General features: G+C 41.7%; 1 protein-coding gene across 5 annotated transcripts in view; it reads left to right on the top strand.

The window, feature by feature from the left end:
• Positions 1-22,854, top strand: part of ZDHHC3 (zDHHC palmitoyltransferase 3) — a 103,849-nt gene that overhangs the window by 58,280 nt on the left and 22,715 nt on the right. For all 5 annotated transcript variants that reach the window (XM_081933368.1, XM_081933365.1, XM_081933364.1 and 2 more), the window contains one exon: positions 21,210-21,334. In XM_081933368.1, coding sequence (XP_081789494.1) covers positions 21,210-21,334 — 125 coding nt within the window. The remainder of the gene's footprint in view (positions 1-21,209; positions 21,335-22,854) is intronic.

Below are 22,854 nucleotides of genomic sequence, written 5' to 3'. Positions count from 1 at the left end.
TTTTTTTTACAATGTGTAGAGAATATAACCTCTTGGTTAAATAGCATTATTTCTTAAAAACAAACCTTTAATTTCTTGTCTTTATCATTATTTTAAATATGTGCTGTAGACTATTGCTCACATAAGAAATTATGTTAGGAGTAGAGAATGGATCTATATATGGGGGGTGGGGGGAGATACACAGATGAAGATTTGTATTTTTTCTTATCTGCTTCAATGCATGTAATATTAACAGCATGTCATGGCAATGAAAATCTGGAAAAAAACTGTTTTTTGTTTGTCTCTTTAAACAACTATATTGTATTTTGAATGAAAAATGCTTTTTCATCTTTAGTATAGAATAATAGTTATACATCTATAATTACACTCTAAATAGCAATTTCCATTAGTCTCTGCCAGCAGAGAAACTTGCTGTATTGACTGGGAATGATGGAAACTAAATGCACATATCAAGCATTTAAGTAACAGGAATTCTTCACAAGGTGGATGTGAACTTTATTAAAAACAGAAAGCAGAATTGAGTTTTTAAATCAGTTTTGAATTTCATATTTACAGCAAATTGCATTATCCCTTGAATAATGCTGTCTGATAGTTTGAGCATCCTAATAGGTCATGGCTTTCAAATTCCCAGCCCGTGGCCCAGATGTGTTACACACTGACAATGCCCACACCCAGTTTAGCAAAAAAGTCCCAATACATCACATGATGCCCCTGTGATAATGTGAGCTTAACTCTCCTGTAATAGATGGTTTGAGCAGTCTGTAATAGAGATGAAATTGAAAATGAATGAATCTAGTGGAAATATTTTCCTTTTTAAAAAATATTTCTAGGCATTTAGCTTTATAACTGTAGATACAAAGAGGTGGTACTAAATCACCTGTTGGCAGTTTTTTAAAACACTTGAATCTTTTCACGGGATTTGTATGCTGGTCTCTGCAGCTGGTTTGTGACCACAGGAAAAGACATGTTAGTTTAATGGATTGTTGAAAGGTGCGTCAGGTAGTCCTTGATTAATGATGGAAATTGGGACATGTAATTCTGTTGCTAAGCAGTGCAATCATAAAGTTGATGTCATGTGATTGTAGTGACTTACAGTGGCAGTTGCAGTAATTTTAGTTGTTAATATGCAAATCCCACATGGAAGCAGTGTCCTGTGATGATGCTTGCCATTTGAGACAAGCTGCTGGTTTCCAATGGCTTCTTGGAACCAAAGGTTGCAAATGGTTAACATATAGGAGCCATGGTGACAAAGTGGTTAGAATGCAGTACTGCAAGCTACTTAACAGCTTAAAGAGGGCTGTAAAAGCACTGTGAAGCAGTATATAAGTCGAAGTGCAATTACTATATAATGCTTTGATTATCAAAATTGCACACCAATTTTCAAGTACTCAAATTGAAATCATGTTACCATAGGGAGACTGACAGCCACATCCATTCATTAATTGCTGTCGTAACTTTGAACAATCACTGAATCAAGACCACCTGTATTTGCATCCTTTTATGTGGATATAAATTATTTGTCTTTTCTATTCCAAAATGCTGTACATCTGACATTAGTTGAACTCAAAAAGACATATTAATGCATGGGGTTTTTCATTTCACCAGTGATGTTAAACCTCCCATATATTTTCTTACAATAAATATTTCAGTTATAATGTAGGTAATGAAATCTCTTATAATTATCTGAGTTTGTTTAAACTTTAAAAAAAAGTATATTGAAGTTAGTTACAGCCAAATTAAAGTGACCTGAAGCTGGAAGGTGTGTTGCCATACTTGGGCAAATGCAGCTAAATTAATTTTTTTACAGTGACTTGATTCATTTTTGCAATAGCTCCTTGTGGAAAAGAATGAAGTATCTCAATTGGTTGCTAGGGTGCTACTTGAATAATTACAGGTAGAAAATAATATTTGTAACTCAGGTTGAACTGGGGGGTTTCTGAGCTTGGTGGTTTTCTTGCAGATGTTTCATTATCAAACTAAGTAACATCAGCACTTGCATTAAACTCAGAGAGCACCAAGGACCCCACAACTCTCAAATAGCTTTTAATGAGCTAATTTGTACTATTATAAAAATCATATTTCACATGATTAAATTTTCCACAGGTCCTAAAAAGGGGATATGTACCTAATGTTCTCCAGATGTATTTGCTATAATTCCCCTATGCCAGCGATGGTGAACCTTTTTTGGCTTGCGTGCCATAAAGGGGGGGGAGCACAGGGGGGTCGTGCGTGAGCATGCTGCACCCATAATGCAATGTGCGAACCCCCCCAGTGCGCATGCGCTCATGAGAGGCGCCCCCCCATTTTTGCATGCTTTTTTCGCCTTCCCCAGGCTTCAGAGGCTTTTATAGGAGCCGGGGGAAAACCGGAACGTAAGGTCCTTTTTAGTCCTCCGAAGGCTTCAGGGACCTTCAGGAGGCTTCCCTGAAGCCTCCGAAGGACTAAAAAGGACCTTACGTTCCGGTTTGCTCGTAGGGCCGTTTTTAGTCCTCCCGAGGCTTCAGGGAAGCCTCCTGAAGGTCCCTGAAGCCTCCAGAGGGCTTAAACTGACCCTACGAGCAAACCGGAAGTCTGTTCCCGAACTTCCAGTTTGCCCATAGGGCCGTTTTTTTGCACTCCGGAGGCTTCAGGGAAACTCTTGAAGCCTCCGTGGGGGGCTCTTTTCGCCCTCTCCAGGGTCCTATAAAGCCTCTGGAGCCTGGGAAGGGTGAAAAATGCCTTTAAAAAAGGCTGAACTCAGCTGGTCAGTGCGCACATGCGTGCTGGCCAGCTGACAAGGCAAAGCCTTACGTGCCCTGATAAATGGCTCCGTGTGCCACCTGTGGCACGCATGCCATAGGTTCGCCATCCCTGCCCTATGCTAAGGGGATCACTAAAATTTATTGGAAACATCAGTAGAACATGAGTTCATTGGATGAATCAAAAGCTGCAATCAGGTAGTTGAGTTCACCACCAATAGTGCTGACTTAAAACAGAAACTGGGCCTCTAATTCCAATTTGCCTGATGTCTTAGATTTTACACCTGAATTATCTAAGAATATTTGCAGGGAAAAATGCTTGAAAGCACATATGTATTTGTTCCTTATAGTAGTTATCTGTTTTCTTGTGATATTCCTTTAATTAAATATGATGGGCACAGCATATACTTGTAGAAATTTGTTTTCTGGTGCTGTACTTCAAACTAAATATTTCAACCATTATAGGAGTTTGCTTGACCTCATGAGGATTGCATATTCCTCTGAACCTCTTGTGTTAGTATGAGGTTTCTGGACTACCAATGTTTACTGGAACTTATACAATCATAAATGACATTTAAATTTTCTTTTATTCATTATAAAACCTTTCATAATGTTTCCTTATTAGGAAGATAGAAAACATCATGCTTTACTTAATATGTTTGACTATATTGCATATGAGCTTATATAACAAGAAAGCTTTTCATAAAGTTTATATTTATAATCCTATCATATAAACCAGGGCCCTTACATTGAGGGCCAAATCAGGATTGTGTTTGATCTCCAAGGGCCGGGGTTGTGTGCTCAGGGATGGGCGTGGCCATGGTGGGTATTTGATAGTGGCTCAAGATGCATTTTTTCCCTTTCTTTCTTTCCACAGTTCTTTATTATAACCATTTTCCTATCTCTTCTATCAGATATTACTGGCAAACATTTATTACTTATTCTTCATACTCACTAAACTTTTTATTTCTAAATCTATGCTCTATTGTTTAATAATAAATTGCTTTTCCAGGCAGAAAAGCTATTTATACTATTGTATTTTTATTATTCAACTAATAATAATACAATAGCATAAATAACCTGATGATACAAGATCTAACAGCAGAGGTAAATTTCTAATAGAAATGGCTGTCAATTATAGATTGTTGATTATAGATTTATTTATTTATTTTTATTTATTAGTTTGTCAAATATGTGCAGGATAGCAGGTCTAAGTATGAATGTGGACATGAACAGAGGAAATGAATACAAGTAAATGGGGACAGTAGAACAGGGATGGTAGGCACATTGGTGCGCTTATGCACGCCCCCTTTACAGACCTCTTAGGAATGGTCCACAGTAGACAGTTTAAGCTTGAAGCTGTGAGGGTTTTAGGATGTAACAACAGAGTTGGGTAGAGCATTCCAGACGTTGATCACTTTGTTGTTGAAGTATTTTCTGCAATCGAGTTTACAGCAGTTTACCTTGAGTTTGTAGAGATTGTTTGCCCGTGTATTATTATTTTTTTGCCAAAAACCTTTTTATTTATCTTTAATTTTTAAAACAAACATAAAAATCCTCCTTCTTTACATCCTGTAGAAAGTGTATCAGTTGGTTACAAACGGTTTTTGTGCATCTCTTCTACCATCATCAAGTATAATTCATATTAACTCTAGTATCTTAACTCAAATGTTTATACATATTACCATCATCATACCTCCACTTTTATTTGACTATAATTGTTTAAACGTCCTTCATCATGAAATATAGCAAAATTTAATACATAACCACATACTGGCATTTCATTTACTTGTTTATAAAATCCTCCATTAACATCAAATCCTTATATCCTATTCTAGCTAAACATCCATAATATTTAATAAGAGTGTTTTCTAATTCTCCCTTTCAGTTCGCTGTTTAAAATTTACATCCAATTTCCTTATATTGTACACATTGCTATATATAGATTATTATTATTATCCTTTCTTTATTTGGCTATATTCTATGTCACATTTCCCCCCTAATAATCAAAACTTAACTGTGTCTAATTTAGTTCTCTTCTTTATTGTTATTATTATTATTATTATTAACCTTTATATATAATCTCGGGTATCATTCAATATTCATATCCAATTATTGCTTATCATAACACTAGACATTGTATACAGTATTATCGTTATCAATTTTTTATTTAACTATACCTATTATCACAAGAGTTTCACTAGATTTAGCTAGTAAATTATACTCTTCCACCTATCAACCTGTATCTTTCCAATAACAAAACAATCTTATATCCTCTGCCATTTGTGGTATCAATCTTCTAAGCTTCTTTTTAATGAGGTTTGTATGGACTGGTCCTAGCAACTCCTTGCTTGTAAGATCTCTCATATAATCCTGATGCCCTCTTTCTGCTTCTTTATTCCACTTGTCTTTAGTTGTCAGCAGTGTTATCCATATTTTCGTTAATAAATTTTCATAGTCCATAAATTCTTTATTTTTTTCTTCTTCTTCTTCTATGTCTTGCCCTTTGAAATAGGTTTCCTCTCCATTTATTTCCTCTTTCAGTATTCCATTCTTTGCATTTTCAAAAACAAACCAGTTACCATAAATGTCAGCAAGTTTAATCACTTTATATTCATTTTCCACTTTAATTCTTTGAATTTTAATCCTCTCATTTTGCATTTGGTGAACATCATCGAATTTTCGATCACAACTTTCTGTTAACTGTTCCAGAAGTTCCAGTTTTTGTTCAATCTTCTCATATGTATTTGTTAATTTTAATAATTCTGAAAATATTGTCTGCAGGCTTACAATCTCTCCATTTTCCTGACACTCCACCATCTTAAACAAAGAACTCTTGTTTGGAAGGTTTTTTTAAGTTAAAACAGGGATTCACAAAAGCTGTTTTTTCCCCTCTTCTCTGGTTGAAAACACGCTTCAAAGGGACATTTGGCTTGCCCGTATCGCTCTGTAATGAGCCGTCAAAACAAACTGCGAAGAAAGGGAAAAGTTCCGCTTGAATACACAAAGCTCCAATCAACAAAACATCCCGGCACGTAGCACTTTTAAGATATTTCTTTTTTTATATCTGTTTTGTATTTCAAATTAGAAAAAGAGGTCCAGTCTTTAAATGAATTAAATAATAATAATACTCACAGTGATGAAAGAGGAAAGCTTTGGTTTATAAATCACTGAGAGTCACAGAAAAAAAAGATAGAAACATAAGACTTAATCCGTCCATTTTAAAAAGCTTGTAAAGGTTTCATTCATGAAGATAGCATATAAGAAAATGGGATAGCCACTGTCCAGAACCGTTGCAAGATTAATTTTTCTGCTTGAATCTTCTATTCTTCAATTTAAATCAATTTTTAAGTTTTTATAGGCTGTCTCTTTTAAAACAATGAAAGTTCCTCACCAGCTGGAAACACTTTCACTTTCCATTCCTTCCATTTTGGGGCCACCCTGACTTCATCAACGTTGGCTGGATTTTTTGTCACCGGCTTGAAGAAATTTCTCTTGCTTCTTTGGAGGGATTTTGCGATATCCCCGAGTTCAGCAAGACATATTCTTCCTGTTCACTGTCTCTATGGGACAGTTTAGATCCTTCTGGACCCCCCCCCCCCGAGGCAAAAGTGTCGATTGTGATCTCAGGATTTATCGGGACAGGTGATTCCCACACACCAACCAAGATTGGGAATGCACTTTGTGGCATCTGCACCGGAGAAGAAAAATGGTATAGTTATATACTTAAGGAAAGATTTAAAGGCTGAATTAATTGAAGCAGACCCTCAAGGAAGATATATTGCAATTAAATTATTAATAGAAGGAAAGAAAATACTTTTAACGGGAGTATATACCCCCAATCAACAACAAGAAAAATTTTACAAGTTGCTCCATACTAAATCAATACAATGGAACTATAGATCGTGTATATTACTGGGTGACTGGTATGGAGTATTGTGTACTATGAAAGATAAGGGACTTTTGCAAAATATTCAAACACGAGCAAGATTGCCTAAATCCTTCTGCGACATGATGGAGGATATGGAACTGAGGGATATTTGGCGAGAACAGGATGTTAAAGAACAAGACTTTACATTTTTTTCTGATAGGCACCAATCCTTTTCTAGAATTGACTTTATACTAATAACGAATTATCTTTCTTCGAGGGTGAAGAAGACGAAGATATGTCCGAGAACTCTAACAGATCATAACCCGGTGTGGATGTAGCAGATAATTTGGTGTACTATGCTTAGGTCTGACAGCAGGTGGCGCAATGCCAGATTATGCAAGCCAAAAATTTCGAGCCTGATGGCATAAAGCAGTGGTCCCCAACCCCCGGGCCACGGACCGGTACTGGTCTGTGGATCAAATGGTATCGGACCGCCCAAGGAACATTAAATTATTTCCATTTTATTTACTGTGGTGTATTTCTCTCGGGTTTGTCCGACTTTCCATGGACGAGGGGTTAACCGGGAGCTGAGAGACGTCACCTAAAGCCGCACCAATACCACGCATGCGCAAAATATCGTGATATCGGAGAATTCTTCTCTCTGTTCACCAGTACTTTCTCATGTTTAACAGTGCTTGGTGTACTTGTATATTGTGTTTGCTCAAATTTAACCTACAAATTAACAAAAATGAGTACGAAAAAGACGTCGTTAGAAAGTTTCCTTGGGAAAAAGAAAAGGCCCAGTGAAGAGACAGAAGAAGAGCCTTCAACATCAAAGAAACATAAAACCTTTAACAGACAATACCATGAGTCCTACTTGAAATATGGATTTATCGGGACAGGTGATTCCCACACACCAACCCCACTCTGCATAGTTTGCGGCGAGAGAGAGAGAGAACAAAGGCTGACCCGTCACTTGAGCTAGCTAACTGAGAAAGATCATGGACAACTGCTAGAATTGACTGCTGAGCCGTTTCTCCTTTAAAAGTTTTCACAGAGATTTCTGCTTTCTTTCTCCCTGTGGAAAGAGGAGCCAAAATGGTGCCCGCCCTTCTTTGTTTTTCTACTTATAAATGAAGTCTGCCCTTTGAAACTACCTTCAAAAAAACAAAAAACAAAAAAAGCAAAAATCCCTTTTGGAGCTGCCTTATTACTCTCTCTGAGGGAAACCGAGACCCCTCCCTGTTACGTGGCTCTTCTGAACTTTGAATATTCGACCCCCTCCTTTTGGTTTGCCTCTGCCTTGGAACTGTGAACTGTCGCTTTGGGCTTTGTTTTGGGGATCAGCACAGCTGCGAAATCCTCAGACGCCATCTTCCTGGGAAAAGACTCACATCTCTGAATTTTAAACAAATGGGGCCTAAGAAATCACCGACAGGCAAGTCATTTTTGGGGCCCCCATCTGCCTCCTCCAGTCCCAGTATACAACAAACGAAAATTACCTCACTGTTACAGCAAGAGGGGACTGGAGAGGGACCAAAAGAACTATCTGTTTCTCAAATGTTTCAAGAATTTATGAGGGGTCAAAATGAATTGAAAAAGAAATGACAGAGCTTAAAGAGGAACTCAGAGATGTTAAACATCATATTGCAGAAAATAAACACAAAATTGTGGTGCTGGAGGAGGGAGCGGCTGGGCTGGGGGAAGAAATTAAAACAATCTGGAAGGGAAATGCAGACTTGGAAAATTTTTGGCAAAAATAGAATTTGAAAGAATGTCCTTTTTTCTTAGATTCCAGAACCTACCAGAGACAGAAAATGAAGACCTTAAGGATATCATGAGTACAATTTTAGCAGATTATATTAAGAGAGATAAAAAACAACTGTGGTGGGACATGGATTTTGTTTATAGGATAAATTCAGCATATGCTAGAAGTCATAATGTTCCAAGGGAGGTAAATGTTAAATTTCTCAGGAGGACCACAAGGGATGAGGTGCTTGGGACCCAAAGGGAGAGACCATTGAAAAATAAAGATGAAGAAATCACCATCCTTAAGCAGATTCCAAAAAAGATAAGAGAGAGAAGGAGGAAGTATTCCTCCTTATCAAAAAACTATATAATAAAGGAATTTGGTTTAGATGGTTGTTGCCAGAGGGAATGTTGATCTTCTGGGAGGGAAACAGGATTAGAATTAATACAGTGCAGGAGGCGGAAGCTTTCATAAAAAAAATATTTCCCCTCCCAGAGGACGAACAAAGCGAAGGTAGTGAAAGGGACAGTAAGGTGCAAGACAAGAAGGAGGGGGGAGGCTGAGGCTTCCTCTGGGGATAGGGAGGAAGGAGCAATATCAAAAAGGCTCAGATCACAAAAATAAAAGTATTTGAAATAATAGCAATTGATGACACTCTAGAAAGTGACAAAGAAAAACGAATGAACACATGGTTGACAATATAGAATAAGACCTGGCTTTCTGCTTGTCTTTTATATTTTATTTTTAAGATTGTAAAAATTGTGAGTTTTGGATGATTTCTATCACTAGTGTGGGAGCTGCCAAAATGTTTTGTATATCCCCTTACCTTTTCCCCATATATGTATAAAAACCAATAAAATTTTTATTTTAAAAAAAGATTTAACAAATCTGGGGAATAGGTGGACTTTCTGGACTTAATAATTTGGCTGTTGAAAAGTCTGATTTGAATATTTGGAAATGGCTTCAAAACAAACAAAATTATGTGTTTCCAAGAACCCTGGAAGTTCCCCAGCCCAAACACAGAAATTGCAGTCTTTATTACCCCAGCGGATACACAAACTTTGACACTTGAAGCCCTCCAAAATGCCTTAACAAGCCGTTGTTTTGGAAGGAAAGATTGCAAATGCCTTTAAAGATGTGTCTGATGAAATGTCTGAAATTAAGGATTTAATCCAAACCTGCAACCAACAGATGAGAGAGGATATAGTGGATGCATTTAAGGGTTTATTTGATTATGTAACATCACTGGAGGATAGGGTGGAAGAAAATCAGTCTAATGTCAATTTGGAGAATAAAGTTGGGGAGGCACAAAGTAAGATCGATAAGTCAGAGGCAGAGGTAACAATGATACAATATAGAGCAATGGAATTTGCTTTGAGAATAAGAGGCCTGAAAGAACATAACCAAGAAAACCTGAGAGATTTTTGCAGAAGCTTTTGCTCAATTAACTGGCGAACCAAAGGCAGAATATGATGGGCAGATGGACAAAATTTACCGTGTTAACTCATGGATTGCCAGACAGAGACAATTAGTAAGAGATATTGTAATCAGTTTTGTCACCAGGAAAACTAGGAATGGAATATTACAAGTGACTTATAAAAACAAGCTACAAGTGGCAGGTCAGGATGTGGCAGTATTGAAGGAAATTCCCCCCAAAATATTGAAATCCAGAAAGGACTATGCATTTCTAGTGGATGAACTTAGAAATCGTCAGATACAGTATAGATGGAAGGTTCCGGCTGGACTGGTGGTGAATTATTTAGGTGAAAGATATCGTCTTAATTCAGTTTGGAAGGCAAGAGATTTTTACAGTAATGTACTAAAAGGCTGGATACCCACCATCTCCAGGACTCAGAAGAAGAAAAGAAGCAGGGGAGTTTAGACAGGAAGATATCCAGGTACATGCAGGTGCTGCTCAAGCCTTGGAATTACTCGAGGAGACAGAAGGAGTTATGGAACAAAGACAAACCTGAGCGGCAACCAAATGTAAAGAACAAGAATTAAAGATGCAACAAGCTCAGATAACAATCCAAGAAGCTACAAATATAGATACAGAAGTTGTGGGGGGAGCCAGGCCCAAGAAATTCCAGCAGGATTTCCAGGTGGCTCTTAAAAAGCTTCAGGGGGCTGAAGATGACAATTAAATTTCTAACCTGGAATGTTAATGGTTTAAACTCACCACAAAAAAGGAAAAAATATTTCACAATTTGAAACAATTTAAAAATGATGTAATTTGTTTGCAGGAAACACATATTAGAACAAATGACCAGAAATACCTGATGAATGCAAGATTGGGAATGCACTTTGTGGCATCTGCACTGGAGAAGAATAATGGTATAGTTATATACTTAAGGAAAGATTTAAAGGCTGAATTAATTGAAGCAGACCCTCAAGGAAGATATATCGCAATTAAATTATTAATAGTGTCAGGGGAAAAACACCCTGGAGAAGTTTGAGATCAATGGACCGGGCTGATTCCCTTCAGCATATCATTTGAGATATTAAGAAAAGAAATAAAAGTCTTTGAGAAGTATATTCTAATTAATAAACAAACTTTAATAATAAAATAACAAAAGTAAATAAAACAGAATTAACTAATTGGTTACATTTTGATAATAAAAGCTCCGGTTGCCAGCTCCCTGGCAATCGGACAAAGAACAAAGGAAGGAATTCTGGAATGTGTGACGCATGCGCAATAAATCACTTTCAGATAACATTTTGTTTTATGACCTGCGCAATAAAACTTTCTTAGTTTAACTCTTGAATGTCAGTTCAGTCAGTTCAGGCCTAGCAAACTTTTTAACATCGTGACAAATAGAAGGAAAGAAAATACTTTTAACGGGAGTATATACCCCCAATCAACAACAAGAAAAATTTTACAAGTTGCTCCATACTAAATTAATACAATGGAACTATAGATCGTGTATATTACTGGGTGACTGGAATGGAGTATTGTATATTATGAAAGATACGGGACTTTTGCAAAATATTCAAACGAGCAAGATTGCCTAAATCCTTCTGCGACATGATGGAGGATATGGAACTGAGGGATATTTGGCGAGAACGGAATATTAAAGAACAGGATTTCACTTTCTTTTCTGATAGGCACCAATCCTTTTCTAGAATTGACTTTATACTAATAACGAACGATCTTTCTTCCAGGGTGAAGAAGACAAAGATATGTCCGAGAACTCTAACAGATCATAACCCGGTGTGGATGGAACTGGAATATGGAGAGGGATCTAGGAAGTCTTGGAGGCTAAATGAAAATTTATTTAGATATGAGGGAAATGTTACAGAATGTAAAAAACTACTGAAAGAATATTTTGCTTTTAACATGCATAAGGGAATATCCATGGAAATGATTTGGGATGCAAGTAAAGCATATATGAGAGGTGTTTTAATAAACTTGAATAACCTATTTAGACGTAGACAAGGGGGAAAACGAAGGGAACTAGAAGAAGAGATAAAAAGGAAAGAGCAGTCACTAATATCCAACCCAGATGACAAGAAGACAAAAGAAGCAATTACTTTACTACGAGGGCAATTTAACATGTTGATGTCAGATCACGTAGCAACTAATTTGTTATATACTAAACACAATACTTTTTGTAATGCAAATAAACCAGGTAAAAGGTTAGCATACATGTTAAGGAAAAAACAAGTCTCGTACTATAGAGAAAATAGAGTACAAAGGTAAAGAAGTTTATCAACAGGATATGATTAAAAAGGCTTTTTTAGAATTTGATACGAGACTGTATACTGGGGATAAAATACAAGGTTTAGATATAGATAGATATTTGGAGAAAGAGAATATCCCCATAGTTACAGATGAGCAAAGGCAAAGATTGAATCAGCCTATATCCACGGAGGAAATTCTCCTGGTAATTAAGCAGTTAAAAGTTGGTAAGGCCCCTGGCACAGATGGACTGACGACGGTTTATTACAAAAATTTACAATTAGAAATGGTAGAACCTCTTAAGGAACTATTTAATAAAATACAAATAGGAGGGGTACCACCATCTTGGAGAACAGCCTTTATTTCTCTGATTCCGAAAGAAGATCAAGATCACAGTCAGCCAAAAAACTATGGGCTTTATAGTATAGTATAAAAAACTATATCACTACTCAATACAGATTATAAAATTTTGGCTAAAATACTAGCAAATAGGTTGATGTCAGTTATACAACAAATGATTCACAATGATCAATCTGGTTTTATACATGGGAGACAAATGAAAAATAATGTAAGACAAATTGTTAACTCATTGGAGTATTTGGGGAAGAATAACCAAATCCCTGCAGTGCTTATATTCTTGGATGCGGAGAAAGCATTTGATCGAGTGGATTGGCAGTTTTTAATGAAAACAATACAAAAGATGCAGTTTGAAGAGTACTTTACATAATCTATTAATGAAATATACCAGAAACAAACAGCACAAATTATAGTTAATGGTAGTTTAACAGAATCTTTTAAAATTGAAAAAGGAATAAGACAGGGATGTCCCCTATCTCCATTATTGTTTATTTTAACCCTGGAATTATTGCTGAATAGAATACGTGACTCAGATGACATACAGGGAATTAAGATTACGCACTATGAATACAGAGTACGAGCATTCGCGGATGACTTGGTTGTAACTTTAACCCAACCGGGGAAATCAGCTGTAGGTCTAATGAACATAATTAATCAATATGGTCAAGTATCTGGGTTTAAAATAAATTTAGGGAAAACAAAGATGATAGTTAAAAACATGACTATAAATCAAAAGTGACAAGGTATGGGTCGCAAAACTGGCTTACCTGTGTGACATATTCAGCCTGCTCAATGTTGACATAGACTGAACTGAAGAACGTGTTGAAGAAGTTAGCCTTTACAGCTTCAGCATTATAGTCTTCCCCGTTAGGATCTTTTAGGGGTGGGATGGTTTTTGATTCTAAATTTGGCATTTATGAAATTATAGAAGGCTTGGGTACATTTCGAGTGTAGCAGCTGCTCCTCCTATTCGCAATGGTGATTGGTACATTCTGACTTTATTTGGCAACATAAGGTTTTGTAGCGGTTTTTAAAGTTAGCTACGTAGCCAGTTTTGTTTTCTCACCAGAGATTTTTTTCTTGGATTGAAGCTTTCTTATTATTATGGGTAATTTTTGTTTTGTTTTAGGGGTTATTAAGGGTACGTATAGATTAATAACTATTGACTTCGAGCAAAAAAGTGTTATAATGGTCTTCTGGAGTATTACAACCAGTGAACAAAAGATGCCAATCAAGAGATGCGAGATCAGTGACTATGAGATCATAGTTTGCTTTTTTAAAGTTATTATTTGTGTCCCATTATTATAACCCTCTTTTCAGGGCGTAAACTGAGACAAAAATCATGCTGTAGTCACTGTTGGAAAAAGGTTCTTTAACTTGTAGACCATAAATTGAGCTTAAACTATTGCAAAAGGTGAGATCTAAGCAGTTGTTGAGCTAGTGTTGTTAGTTACCAATTGATCCAGTCCCAGAGTTATAACAGAATTAAACAGGGTTGCATGTATAGGTTCAGTTGTACATTCGTTTAGGGTCCAATTAATAAGAGGCAAATTGAGGTTACCAAGAAAGATAAGGGGGTGCGGACAGAAAGCTGCCCACGTTAGTAGTGCAATTAGCTTGTCCTTATGACCAAGGAGATAATCAGGGGCTCTGTAAGATAGCAAGAAACAAACTGTGGTATTTAGGGACAGTTCACAGACAATGGACTCCGAAAGAGAAAGCTCCTGTGTAACATTAATCTTTTTTCAGATCTAGGGACTTTTTATAGAAGATAGCAACACCATCTCCACTACAGTTTTCACAGTCAGGCCGGAAAGCATGATTGTCATTTAATGTGGTAATGGAGTCTGGAAAGGATACATTCAACCATGTATCGCAGACAAAAATAAGATTGAATTGGGCCATATTTAGCAGCAGGAGGAATTCAAGCATTCTCCAAGGTTGGTGGAGACAGCATCCATGCATGGGTTATACTCTTACACTAACCAATAGAACTGAGTCTGATATCATTAAGACATGCCTTCTCCTGCAGCTCTACCCAGTTTTGTGACTCAGTATACTCAAAGGACTAGACGTATGAATAAATCTCTTCTTCAATTCCTTCTGGTTTATTGGCTAAAATTCTCTAAATTCTCCTTTTTGTTGCAGATTTCTTTCAAACAGGTTTCTTTTGTCCCCTGAGGCTTCTACAGTTTCTAGGAGCTGCCACATGGTGCCAGCCGACCCAGTGCGGCTCCGGAGCAGTCCATAGCATCATATCAAGGCTCTGGACCTCTGTGAGTTAAAATTGCCCTGGGGGGTGTGCGCAGCAGTGGAGAGGGCAGAGAGCGCGGCGATCGTTCCCAGCAAGGCTCAAAACTTTAGGAAGCCTCGTCAGAGATGCGGAGGAGGCAGCCGCCATTTTGAGATCACCACGAGGTGGCTGCCATTTTGAATTACTACCGGAGCTCCGTTTTTTGAACCATTGGACCCAAGCATGCTTTTTGAGCATAGAGGGGCACCCCCTTAGTCTCCCCTCTACCTCCCTGCTTCCCACCCGGTGGCCTTGAAGATCGAATAGGACCCAGGAGTACTAGCTTCACCACCAGGCCCTGAAGTACCTAGACCTCAAACTTCCCCAAGAGGCCCCAGTCTAGACCAGGCCCAGGAGTGCCTAGTGCAACCAACCTCCACCTCCTTTGGCTAGACTCAAAACTAGGTGCAGGTTTGCTTGGTGAGGATGGAAGCAGGAATGGAACAGTCTTCCCCCCCCCCCCTATTGGAAGATCCCCTTGAGGGTACCTCTGGAGTCAGATTTATCAGACAGAGGCACAGTCCACCAGCAAAGAAGGGAGGGAAATCCAAGGGGAAGTCCAAAACCTCCAAAAAGGATGAGGATAGGTGCCAGAGGGCCTTGGACAAACAATTCAAAAAGGCCCAAAGAGAGGCAGCCAAGAGGGCAGCAGAGCAACTGTTACAGACTATCACTAGCCCTCAGGTCATTCCTAGTTCCATCCAGGAGGTAGAACCTCTCCCAATGGAGGAACTGTTCCCTGACAGTGAGGGATCTGAACTAGAGGCTGCAGAGGAAGGCAACCAAGAAACCAGGGCTTCCCTATGACCCAGGCCTCCCATGTCTTACCTGGCTCAGCAGCCACCTGACATGGCTTCCAGAATTTTGGAGGCAATTCAGCAGGGCATTGCTACAGGGTTCCGAGAACAAAGTTCTTCCTCATCTGCCAGCCGCAGCAGATGGCACAAATGCAGGGAAGCCAGACATCCTACAGTGACACCAAACACATCGGACAAACAGCCTTCCAGGTCCCCTAGCAGTTCCTCTTCTGAGGATGAAGAGATGCATAGAGATTCACAACTATCTGCAGATGAGGGTCCCAAAACTGTTCAGTCCACCACGGGGGGGGGGGGGGGGCTGTTTCATCCTTCCATGTTTGCCTCCCTCCTCCTGAAGGCCCAAAAGGTGGCTGAGTTGGAATCAGCTCAGGCTGCCCAAGCAGGTCCTTCCACCCCGGTGACCTCTGCTGGCCTAATGTTTTCTGAACCAGTAGTCTAGTAGGAGGTAATTCCTTCCCCTATTTGGACATTGTCCAGTGGCAATGAACCTCTCCAGGGTCAGGCACCTTCCCAACCTCTCAAGAGAAGAGGTCCTTTAATGTGGGTCTTGAATTAACGAAGCTGCTTGAGGTTCCCTCTATAGATGCTGCAGTAGCTGCCCTGTCCTCGCCATGGTGGTTCCCAGCATCCCTGAGGAAACTCTGAAACCCGAGGACAGGAGGTCTGAGCAGATTTTGGTCAAGGGCCATCAATCTGCCTCGATGGCTTCTTCCTTTTTCGATATAGCTGCTCTCCTGTGGTTGACACAACTGCAGGAATGGCTCTCTAAATCTGATTCTAGGACCCATCAAGACCTGAACAAAATTAAGGCGGCCCTGTAGTTTTTGGCGGACGCCTCTCTATGTGTGGCCAGATTTGTCTCCAAGGCCATAACTTCCTCTATATCAGCCAAGAGGATGCTTTGGCTCCAGCAGTGGCAGGTGGACGCTAAGCACAAATGGTGTCTAGCCTCCACTCCGTTTGCTGGGGATAAACTCTTTGGGGCTCCTCTAGAACCCATGCTGATAGAGTCTAAAGATAAGAGAAAAGTTCTCCCCTCCCAATTCCGTAAGTCGGAGTCCAAGGCCTCCCTTTTGTAGGGAGGTGTAGGCTGCCCTTTTGAGGCTTGGATAGGGGCTATGGTTTCTCCCGTCCAACTTGCCAATATTCCAACAGACAGGGCCAACACTAGGACAGGTCAGGCAGAGGAGGACAGCGTTATCAGCCCAAACAACCCTACTGAGAGACTGGCTCCAATCGTCCCTTCCGCTGTCAAAAATGACTGCTAGAACAACCTTCCCATCGGTGGTCGATTGGCCTTCTTTGGCGACCAGTGAGAGGCAGTCACAATGGACGCCCGAGTCAGGGAGACGGTGAAACATGGCCTCTCACTAGAATTTTTCTTATCTCCGCCCCCCCCAGGCGTTTCCTCCTCTGTCCCATCTCATGGGACCAGGGAAAGAGATGCCTTTTGGACCAGGCCATCCAACACCTGCTGCACATCCAGGCCATTCAACTGGTCCTGGAAGATCAGCGGGGACAAGGGTTTTACTCCCTTCTGTTCATTGTCCCCAAGGCGTTGGGGGGCAATTCTAGACTTGAAAGCCTTGAACCATCACATTGTCTCCTGACGGTTCAAGATGCAGTCCCTTCTGACCATCTTGGTGGGCGTCCGGAGGGATGACTATCTGACCTTGGTGGACCACACAGAGGCCTACCTCCATGTCCCAATTTACCCAGACATGTGGCAGTTGCTGCAGTTCTGCTATCGGGGAAGACATTTTCAATATCAGGCACTCCCCTTTGGCCTTTCCTCGGCTCCAAGGGTATTTACCAAGTTTCTGTCAGCGCTCGTGGCCCATCTGCGAGCCCCCCCAATTAGAATCTTTTACTACCTGGATGACATCCTGTTGTTGTCCAGGTCCCCTGGCCAAGCTACACGGAACTTTGAGGTGACGCTCCACACACTGAGGGAACATGGCTTCTCCATCAACCTGGGAAAAAGCCATCTGATCCCGACAACACAGCTGCTCCATTTAGGAGCAACCATAGACACAGGAAAGGGCATCTTTCCGGGGAACATCAGGTCAGTTTCAGAGTCTAGTCCGGCAGGTCAGGACGCACTATCGAGCCCAGCTGATTGTGCTCTCTCAGTTCCTGAGCAAGATGGTGTCTTGCTTTTCCGTAGTCCCATGGGCCAGACTCCACAGCCGGCCTCTCCAATCGCTCCTGCTGCCACACCAAAAAGATGACACCAGTTGCTTTAACCAGGTCAATTCTCATCCCCCCAGAATTTCTGAAGTCCCTAGCGTGGTGGGATTCTCCAGTCCTGAAACAGAGGTCATTATTCCGAGACCCCCCACAGGTTACGTTCATCACCAACGCCAGTCTGTCTGGGCGGGGCACACACCTGGGATCGGAAGTGGCCCAGGGACTTTGGTCTCAGACGGAGCAGCGCCACACCATCAATTCGTTGGAGCTTCAAGCGATTGACTGGGCCTCCTCCACCTGCAGGACGCAGTTGTCAACAGACATGTCCTGGTCCTCACGGACAATATCACAACCAAGGCCCATGTCAGTCACCATGGGGGGACACACTCCAAGGATCTGATGCAGGAAACCATGCGCCTGGGTCACTGGGCAGAGACAAATCTCCTCTGGGCCGAACGCGTCTCTGGCAAGACCAACACAACAGCTGATTGGCCCATCCAAACTCACCTGGACCAGTTGGAATGGACTTCATCCTCAACTGTTCCGGTCACTGGTCAGCCGCTTCAGCCCTCTCACGGTTGACCTCTTCGCCACTAGAGGCAACAGGAAGGTTCCATGCCTCTTCGCAAGGTACGCAACCTCAGGGACAAAGGGGGTGTATGTGCTCCAATGTCCTTGGCCCAAAGGCCTCCTTTATGCCTTCCCTCTCCTCCCCCTCATTCAGTGGGTTATTCAGAAGATGTTGGAGGAACACGGGGAATTAATTCTCCTAGCATCTTTTTGGCCGTGCTGCCTCTGGTTCGCAGATCTCAAGGCTCTCTCAGTGGCTCCACCGTGGTGTCTCCCCACTCAAGCCTCGTCTCTGACACATGGATCCTTCTCTCATCCAGACCCCATCAGTCTTCGGGACCATTCAGGCATCCAGGCGAGATTCCACCAATTACATATACGACGCCACCTGGAAAGCCTTCTGCAGTAGGTACCGCTCCAGGAACATCATTCAATCTCAAGCCCTTACACCACAGAAATTGGAGTTTCTATAGGGGTGTCTGAATTCAGGGTTGGTGCTTAACACACTCAGGACACAGGTAGCAGCCCTCTTTTCAGTCCTACGCTGTGCGGCCCCCATGTTGGCACACGACCCCCTCACTAGGAGGTTTCTGAGGGGAGCCACCAACCTTTCCCCACCTGTGGTGCATCGCTTTTCAACCTGGGATCTTTCCATGGTGCTCCAAGTGCTCACGGAACCTCCATTTGAGCCTCTGAGACAAACGTCCCTCCATTACCTGTCATTCAAAGTGGTCTTCCTGATAGCTATCACTTCAGCTAGGAGGGTTTCGGAGCCGGCTGCCCTGTCTATTAGGCAAGACTTGTGCATTTTTCACATGTATAGGGTGGTCCTGAGGCTCAATCCATCGTTCATCCCAAAGGTGAACTCCATTTTTTATTGGTCCTAAGAACTAGTTCTACCCAATTTCTGCCCGCACCCGTCTCACCCCAGAGAACACAAGTGGCACACTCTTGATGTGCGTAGAGCCCTACGCATCTGCATCCTCAGAACCTTTTTGGCGTACGGAGGCATTGTTTACTACTTTCCATCCAGAGTTGTTAGGACGGAAAGCCTCGTCATCAATTCTGGGGCGCTAGATCTGGGCATGTATTGCAAAAGCATACACCTTACAATCGCAGGTTTCTCAGGCCAGATCACTGCCCATTCCACTTGAAGCACAGCGACTTCAGCGGCCTGGGCCACCCAGTCCCCCGTGGAGGAGGTGTGCAGAGGTGCCACGTTGACTTCACCTTCTCCCTTTATTCAGCATTACAAAATTGACCAGTATGCATCGACCGAGGCGACTTTTGGAAGGCGGGTGTTACAACAGATTGCAGAGAGTAAGATTCATCCAGCCCCTCATCTCACCTGTAATCAGGAGACAGCTTTGGTATGTCCCATGCATGAATGCTGTCTCCACCAATGTTGGAGAATGGGTGTTGGTTTACCTGAGACACCCTTTCTCTGGATAGATGGAGACAGCATCCAGCCCTGCCCTGATGTTTGTTTTTTTGTCCGGTTTGGTGTCAGTGGGAGAGATTGCCTCATATGATTTAGTTTTTACACGTCAGTCTGGCTTCATATTCATCAAAAAGCTGGGTAGAGCTACAGGAGAAGGCATGTCTTAAAGATATCAGACTCAGTCCTATTGGTTAGTATACGAGTATAATCTATGCACGGATGCTATCTCCACCTGTCCAGAAAAAGGGCGTCTCAGATAAGCCAATGCCCATTTTGTTTATGAGGCTTCTTGCATTACATAGCTTGCATTTAAGGTCTATAGGGGTGGATCTGGAGGATTAAATGGACCTACAGTTTGTAAAATCTGGCATTAAACTGTATTAACATACGATGTTGCTTGTTTTCTATCCAGATCAGGATATCACTTGAGGACACAGAATTGTAATCAAGTCCTGCTGCAGTAGGCCAAAAACTAGCTGCGTGGAGGCCCCACGTGCCCCCCCGGGGGGGGCTTTTTGGCAGGCATGGGCATAGCGGTCCAGTCCTTTGATATTTCCAGTCCTGCCCCCGGACCAGATTGAGTTTGACACTTCTGATATAAACTGTTTTCTTGTCATATCTGCCATATGTAAAGTGAATGGTATTGAAATGACTATTTCCCCTTTCCTCATAGAGCATAGCTTTCTTCAGGTGGTAATGTATTTTGTAAAACACATAACTTTTGCATTTTTAAAAATGTAGCAAGTTGTCTTTATTTCATGAAATTTGCTTGGTTGATTTTAGATGTGGCCAAGAAATGTACCTTGCCTTTTGAACCTAAGCTGAAAAGTTCTTCTGAACTTTTCTAGATTGGCTGTAGTTCCCACATTTTTGTTCTGAATTTTAGGCAAACCAGGATGCCAAAGTGATAGTGTTGTTTCTTTGAGATGAAACTGATGGCTATCACCCCTACTCCTAGGGATACGTGGGGCCACCATTAACTGCTGCACATAGTTGTGCACCAGTTTCTCAATGATCTCACTGCTTTCATTGCAGAATGTCCACCTCTACCCTAATCTCTTGAGAGCCTTCCCTTTATTCCCTCAGCCTCTTCCATTATTTTCAGGGAAAGCTTTAATCACTTTTTTTCTTACTTTTCTCTCCCCAAATGTTTTGATCCAAAGTAACTGTATTGTGGTCTACATTTGAAACAAAGCTGATCTGATTCATATCTGTGTATCTACACTAAACATATATTTCTGGCCAGCATTCTAGGCATGGAATGCCTTGCATGCATAGGTAGTCCTCATATTAGAACAGCAATTGGGACTGGAATTACTATCACTAAGCCACATGTTCATAAACTATTTGATTGCACATTTAGCTTCAGGTTCAAAGGGCCATACCTTTGTAACACATGCATTGTCATTAAGCTTTCCTAAATTCATCTATGTCTATAATAGGGGCTCCTGAGTTTTCTGATTGTGACCCAGTGTTCTGGCACTCTTTTTTTTCATTTTTAGGGTGCAGTGCCCAAAGGTAATGCCACAAAAGAATTCATAGAGAGCTTACAGCTGAAGCCAGGACAAGTAGTTTATAAGTGTCCGAAATGCTGTAGTATCAAACCGGACAGAGCACATCACTGCAGGTAATTAAAATACATCACCATCATGATATATTTATGTTACTATTGTACTTAAATAGTGGCATCAGCATTAATCTAGCATTTGAATCACTCAAATGATTTTAGCACATTTCTGCATTCTGATTTGTTTTAATTGTGTTGCAAAACTCAATATATTCAGAACTAAATTTTGTAACATCTTCAAACTCTGCTTTAAAAAGCAGGTTTGTACATCTATTAATCTGTAATATGTTAATTTATTCACTTTGAGTTATGAGGTAGTTTAGAATTGGCATCCGAGTCAGCTCGGGAGTTCATGGCTTCCATGACGTCTATGGACCTAACTCAGTTAATTCAAGACTCCACCCATAACAGGGGACACACTCTCGACCTGATTTTTGTCTCTGGACAGTGGATGAATGATCTAGATTTAGGGGATATTTCTATTCAACCTTTGTGATGGTCTGATCATTTCCTCATCAGGCTTGACTTCCATACAGCTACCCCTCGCCGCAGGGAGGTGGAACTAACTAGATGGTTCCGCCCCAGGCGCCTGATGGACCCTGAAAGGTTACTGATGGAACTTGGGCTTTTCCTGAACCCCTTGCTCACAACTCGACCGAAGCCCTAGTGCAGTGATAGCTAACCTTTTTCTTGTTGCATGCCAAAAGTATGCACGTACACGCACATCAACACTCCCTCGTGCCAGCACCCATAACGCAATGTGTGGCCTCTGCTCATGTGCGGACCCCCATGAATCTTTCCCCATGCACATGCGCACACCTACCACACATGCTTCCTCCCCCCCCCCCCCGTTTTGGTCCAACCTTTGCCGGCACAAATGGCCTGCTTTTGCAGAGGTGGCAGCAGCTCCTCCTCCTGGCACCCTCACACTCCAGGCAGCGTCCGTCCAGCCAGCCATGCCAGCTGGCAGGACTACTGCTGGCATGCCGCCCTTACAGAAATGCTCCGCTCTGCCCATGCAGCCCGCCCCTCTTGGGAACCGTAAGCTGGCTTGCCCTGCAGGGCCAGTGAAAAAAGCAACATCCCAAGTATCAGCACGGTGGCTTGCAATCTCAGAGCAGCTTGAGCCGAGCTCGACCGTGTCCTCACCACACGCACAGTACCACACCATGCATCCTAGTTTGCAAATTAAGCCCTGAAAATCCCTTAAATTTGCCATGCTGGACGCTGCCCAGAGTGAGGCTGGCAGGAGGAGGAGGAGCCGACCTGTCGCGTCTGCCTCCCTTCCTGCCTCCCCGTGCACTCGAGCAGCCCTTCCGTCTGCAGCTATTGCTGCTGCTGCTGCTATTCTGGGGCCTCGCTTCTCCCTCCCCCCTCCACAAACCACTTCGGACTCAATCCAAATTAGGCAGAGGGAGGGGGGTGGTAAAGAAGAGGTGGCGGCGATGCGCACAAGGATTCCTAATCCTTCCTCTTCTTTCTCCAGCATTCCTCCTGCACAGCTCTGCTGCCCCAGAAGGGAAGTTGCAGTGGCAGGGGGAAAGTCAAGAGTGACTGGCTGGCTCGGGCGCTCAAGGGAG

The sequence above is a fragment of the Natrix helvetica genome, assembly GCF_964273705.1.
Source record: "Natrix helvetica genome assembly, chromosome: Z".
NCBI lineage: Eukaryota > Metazoa > Chordata > Lepidosauria > Squamata > Natricidae > Natrix > Natrix helvetica.
This window is presented reverse-complemented; position numbering and strand designations above follow the sequence as displayed.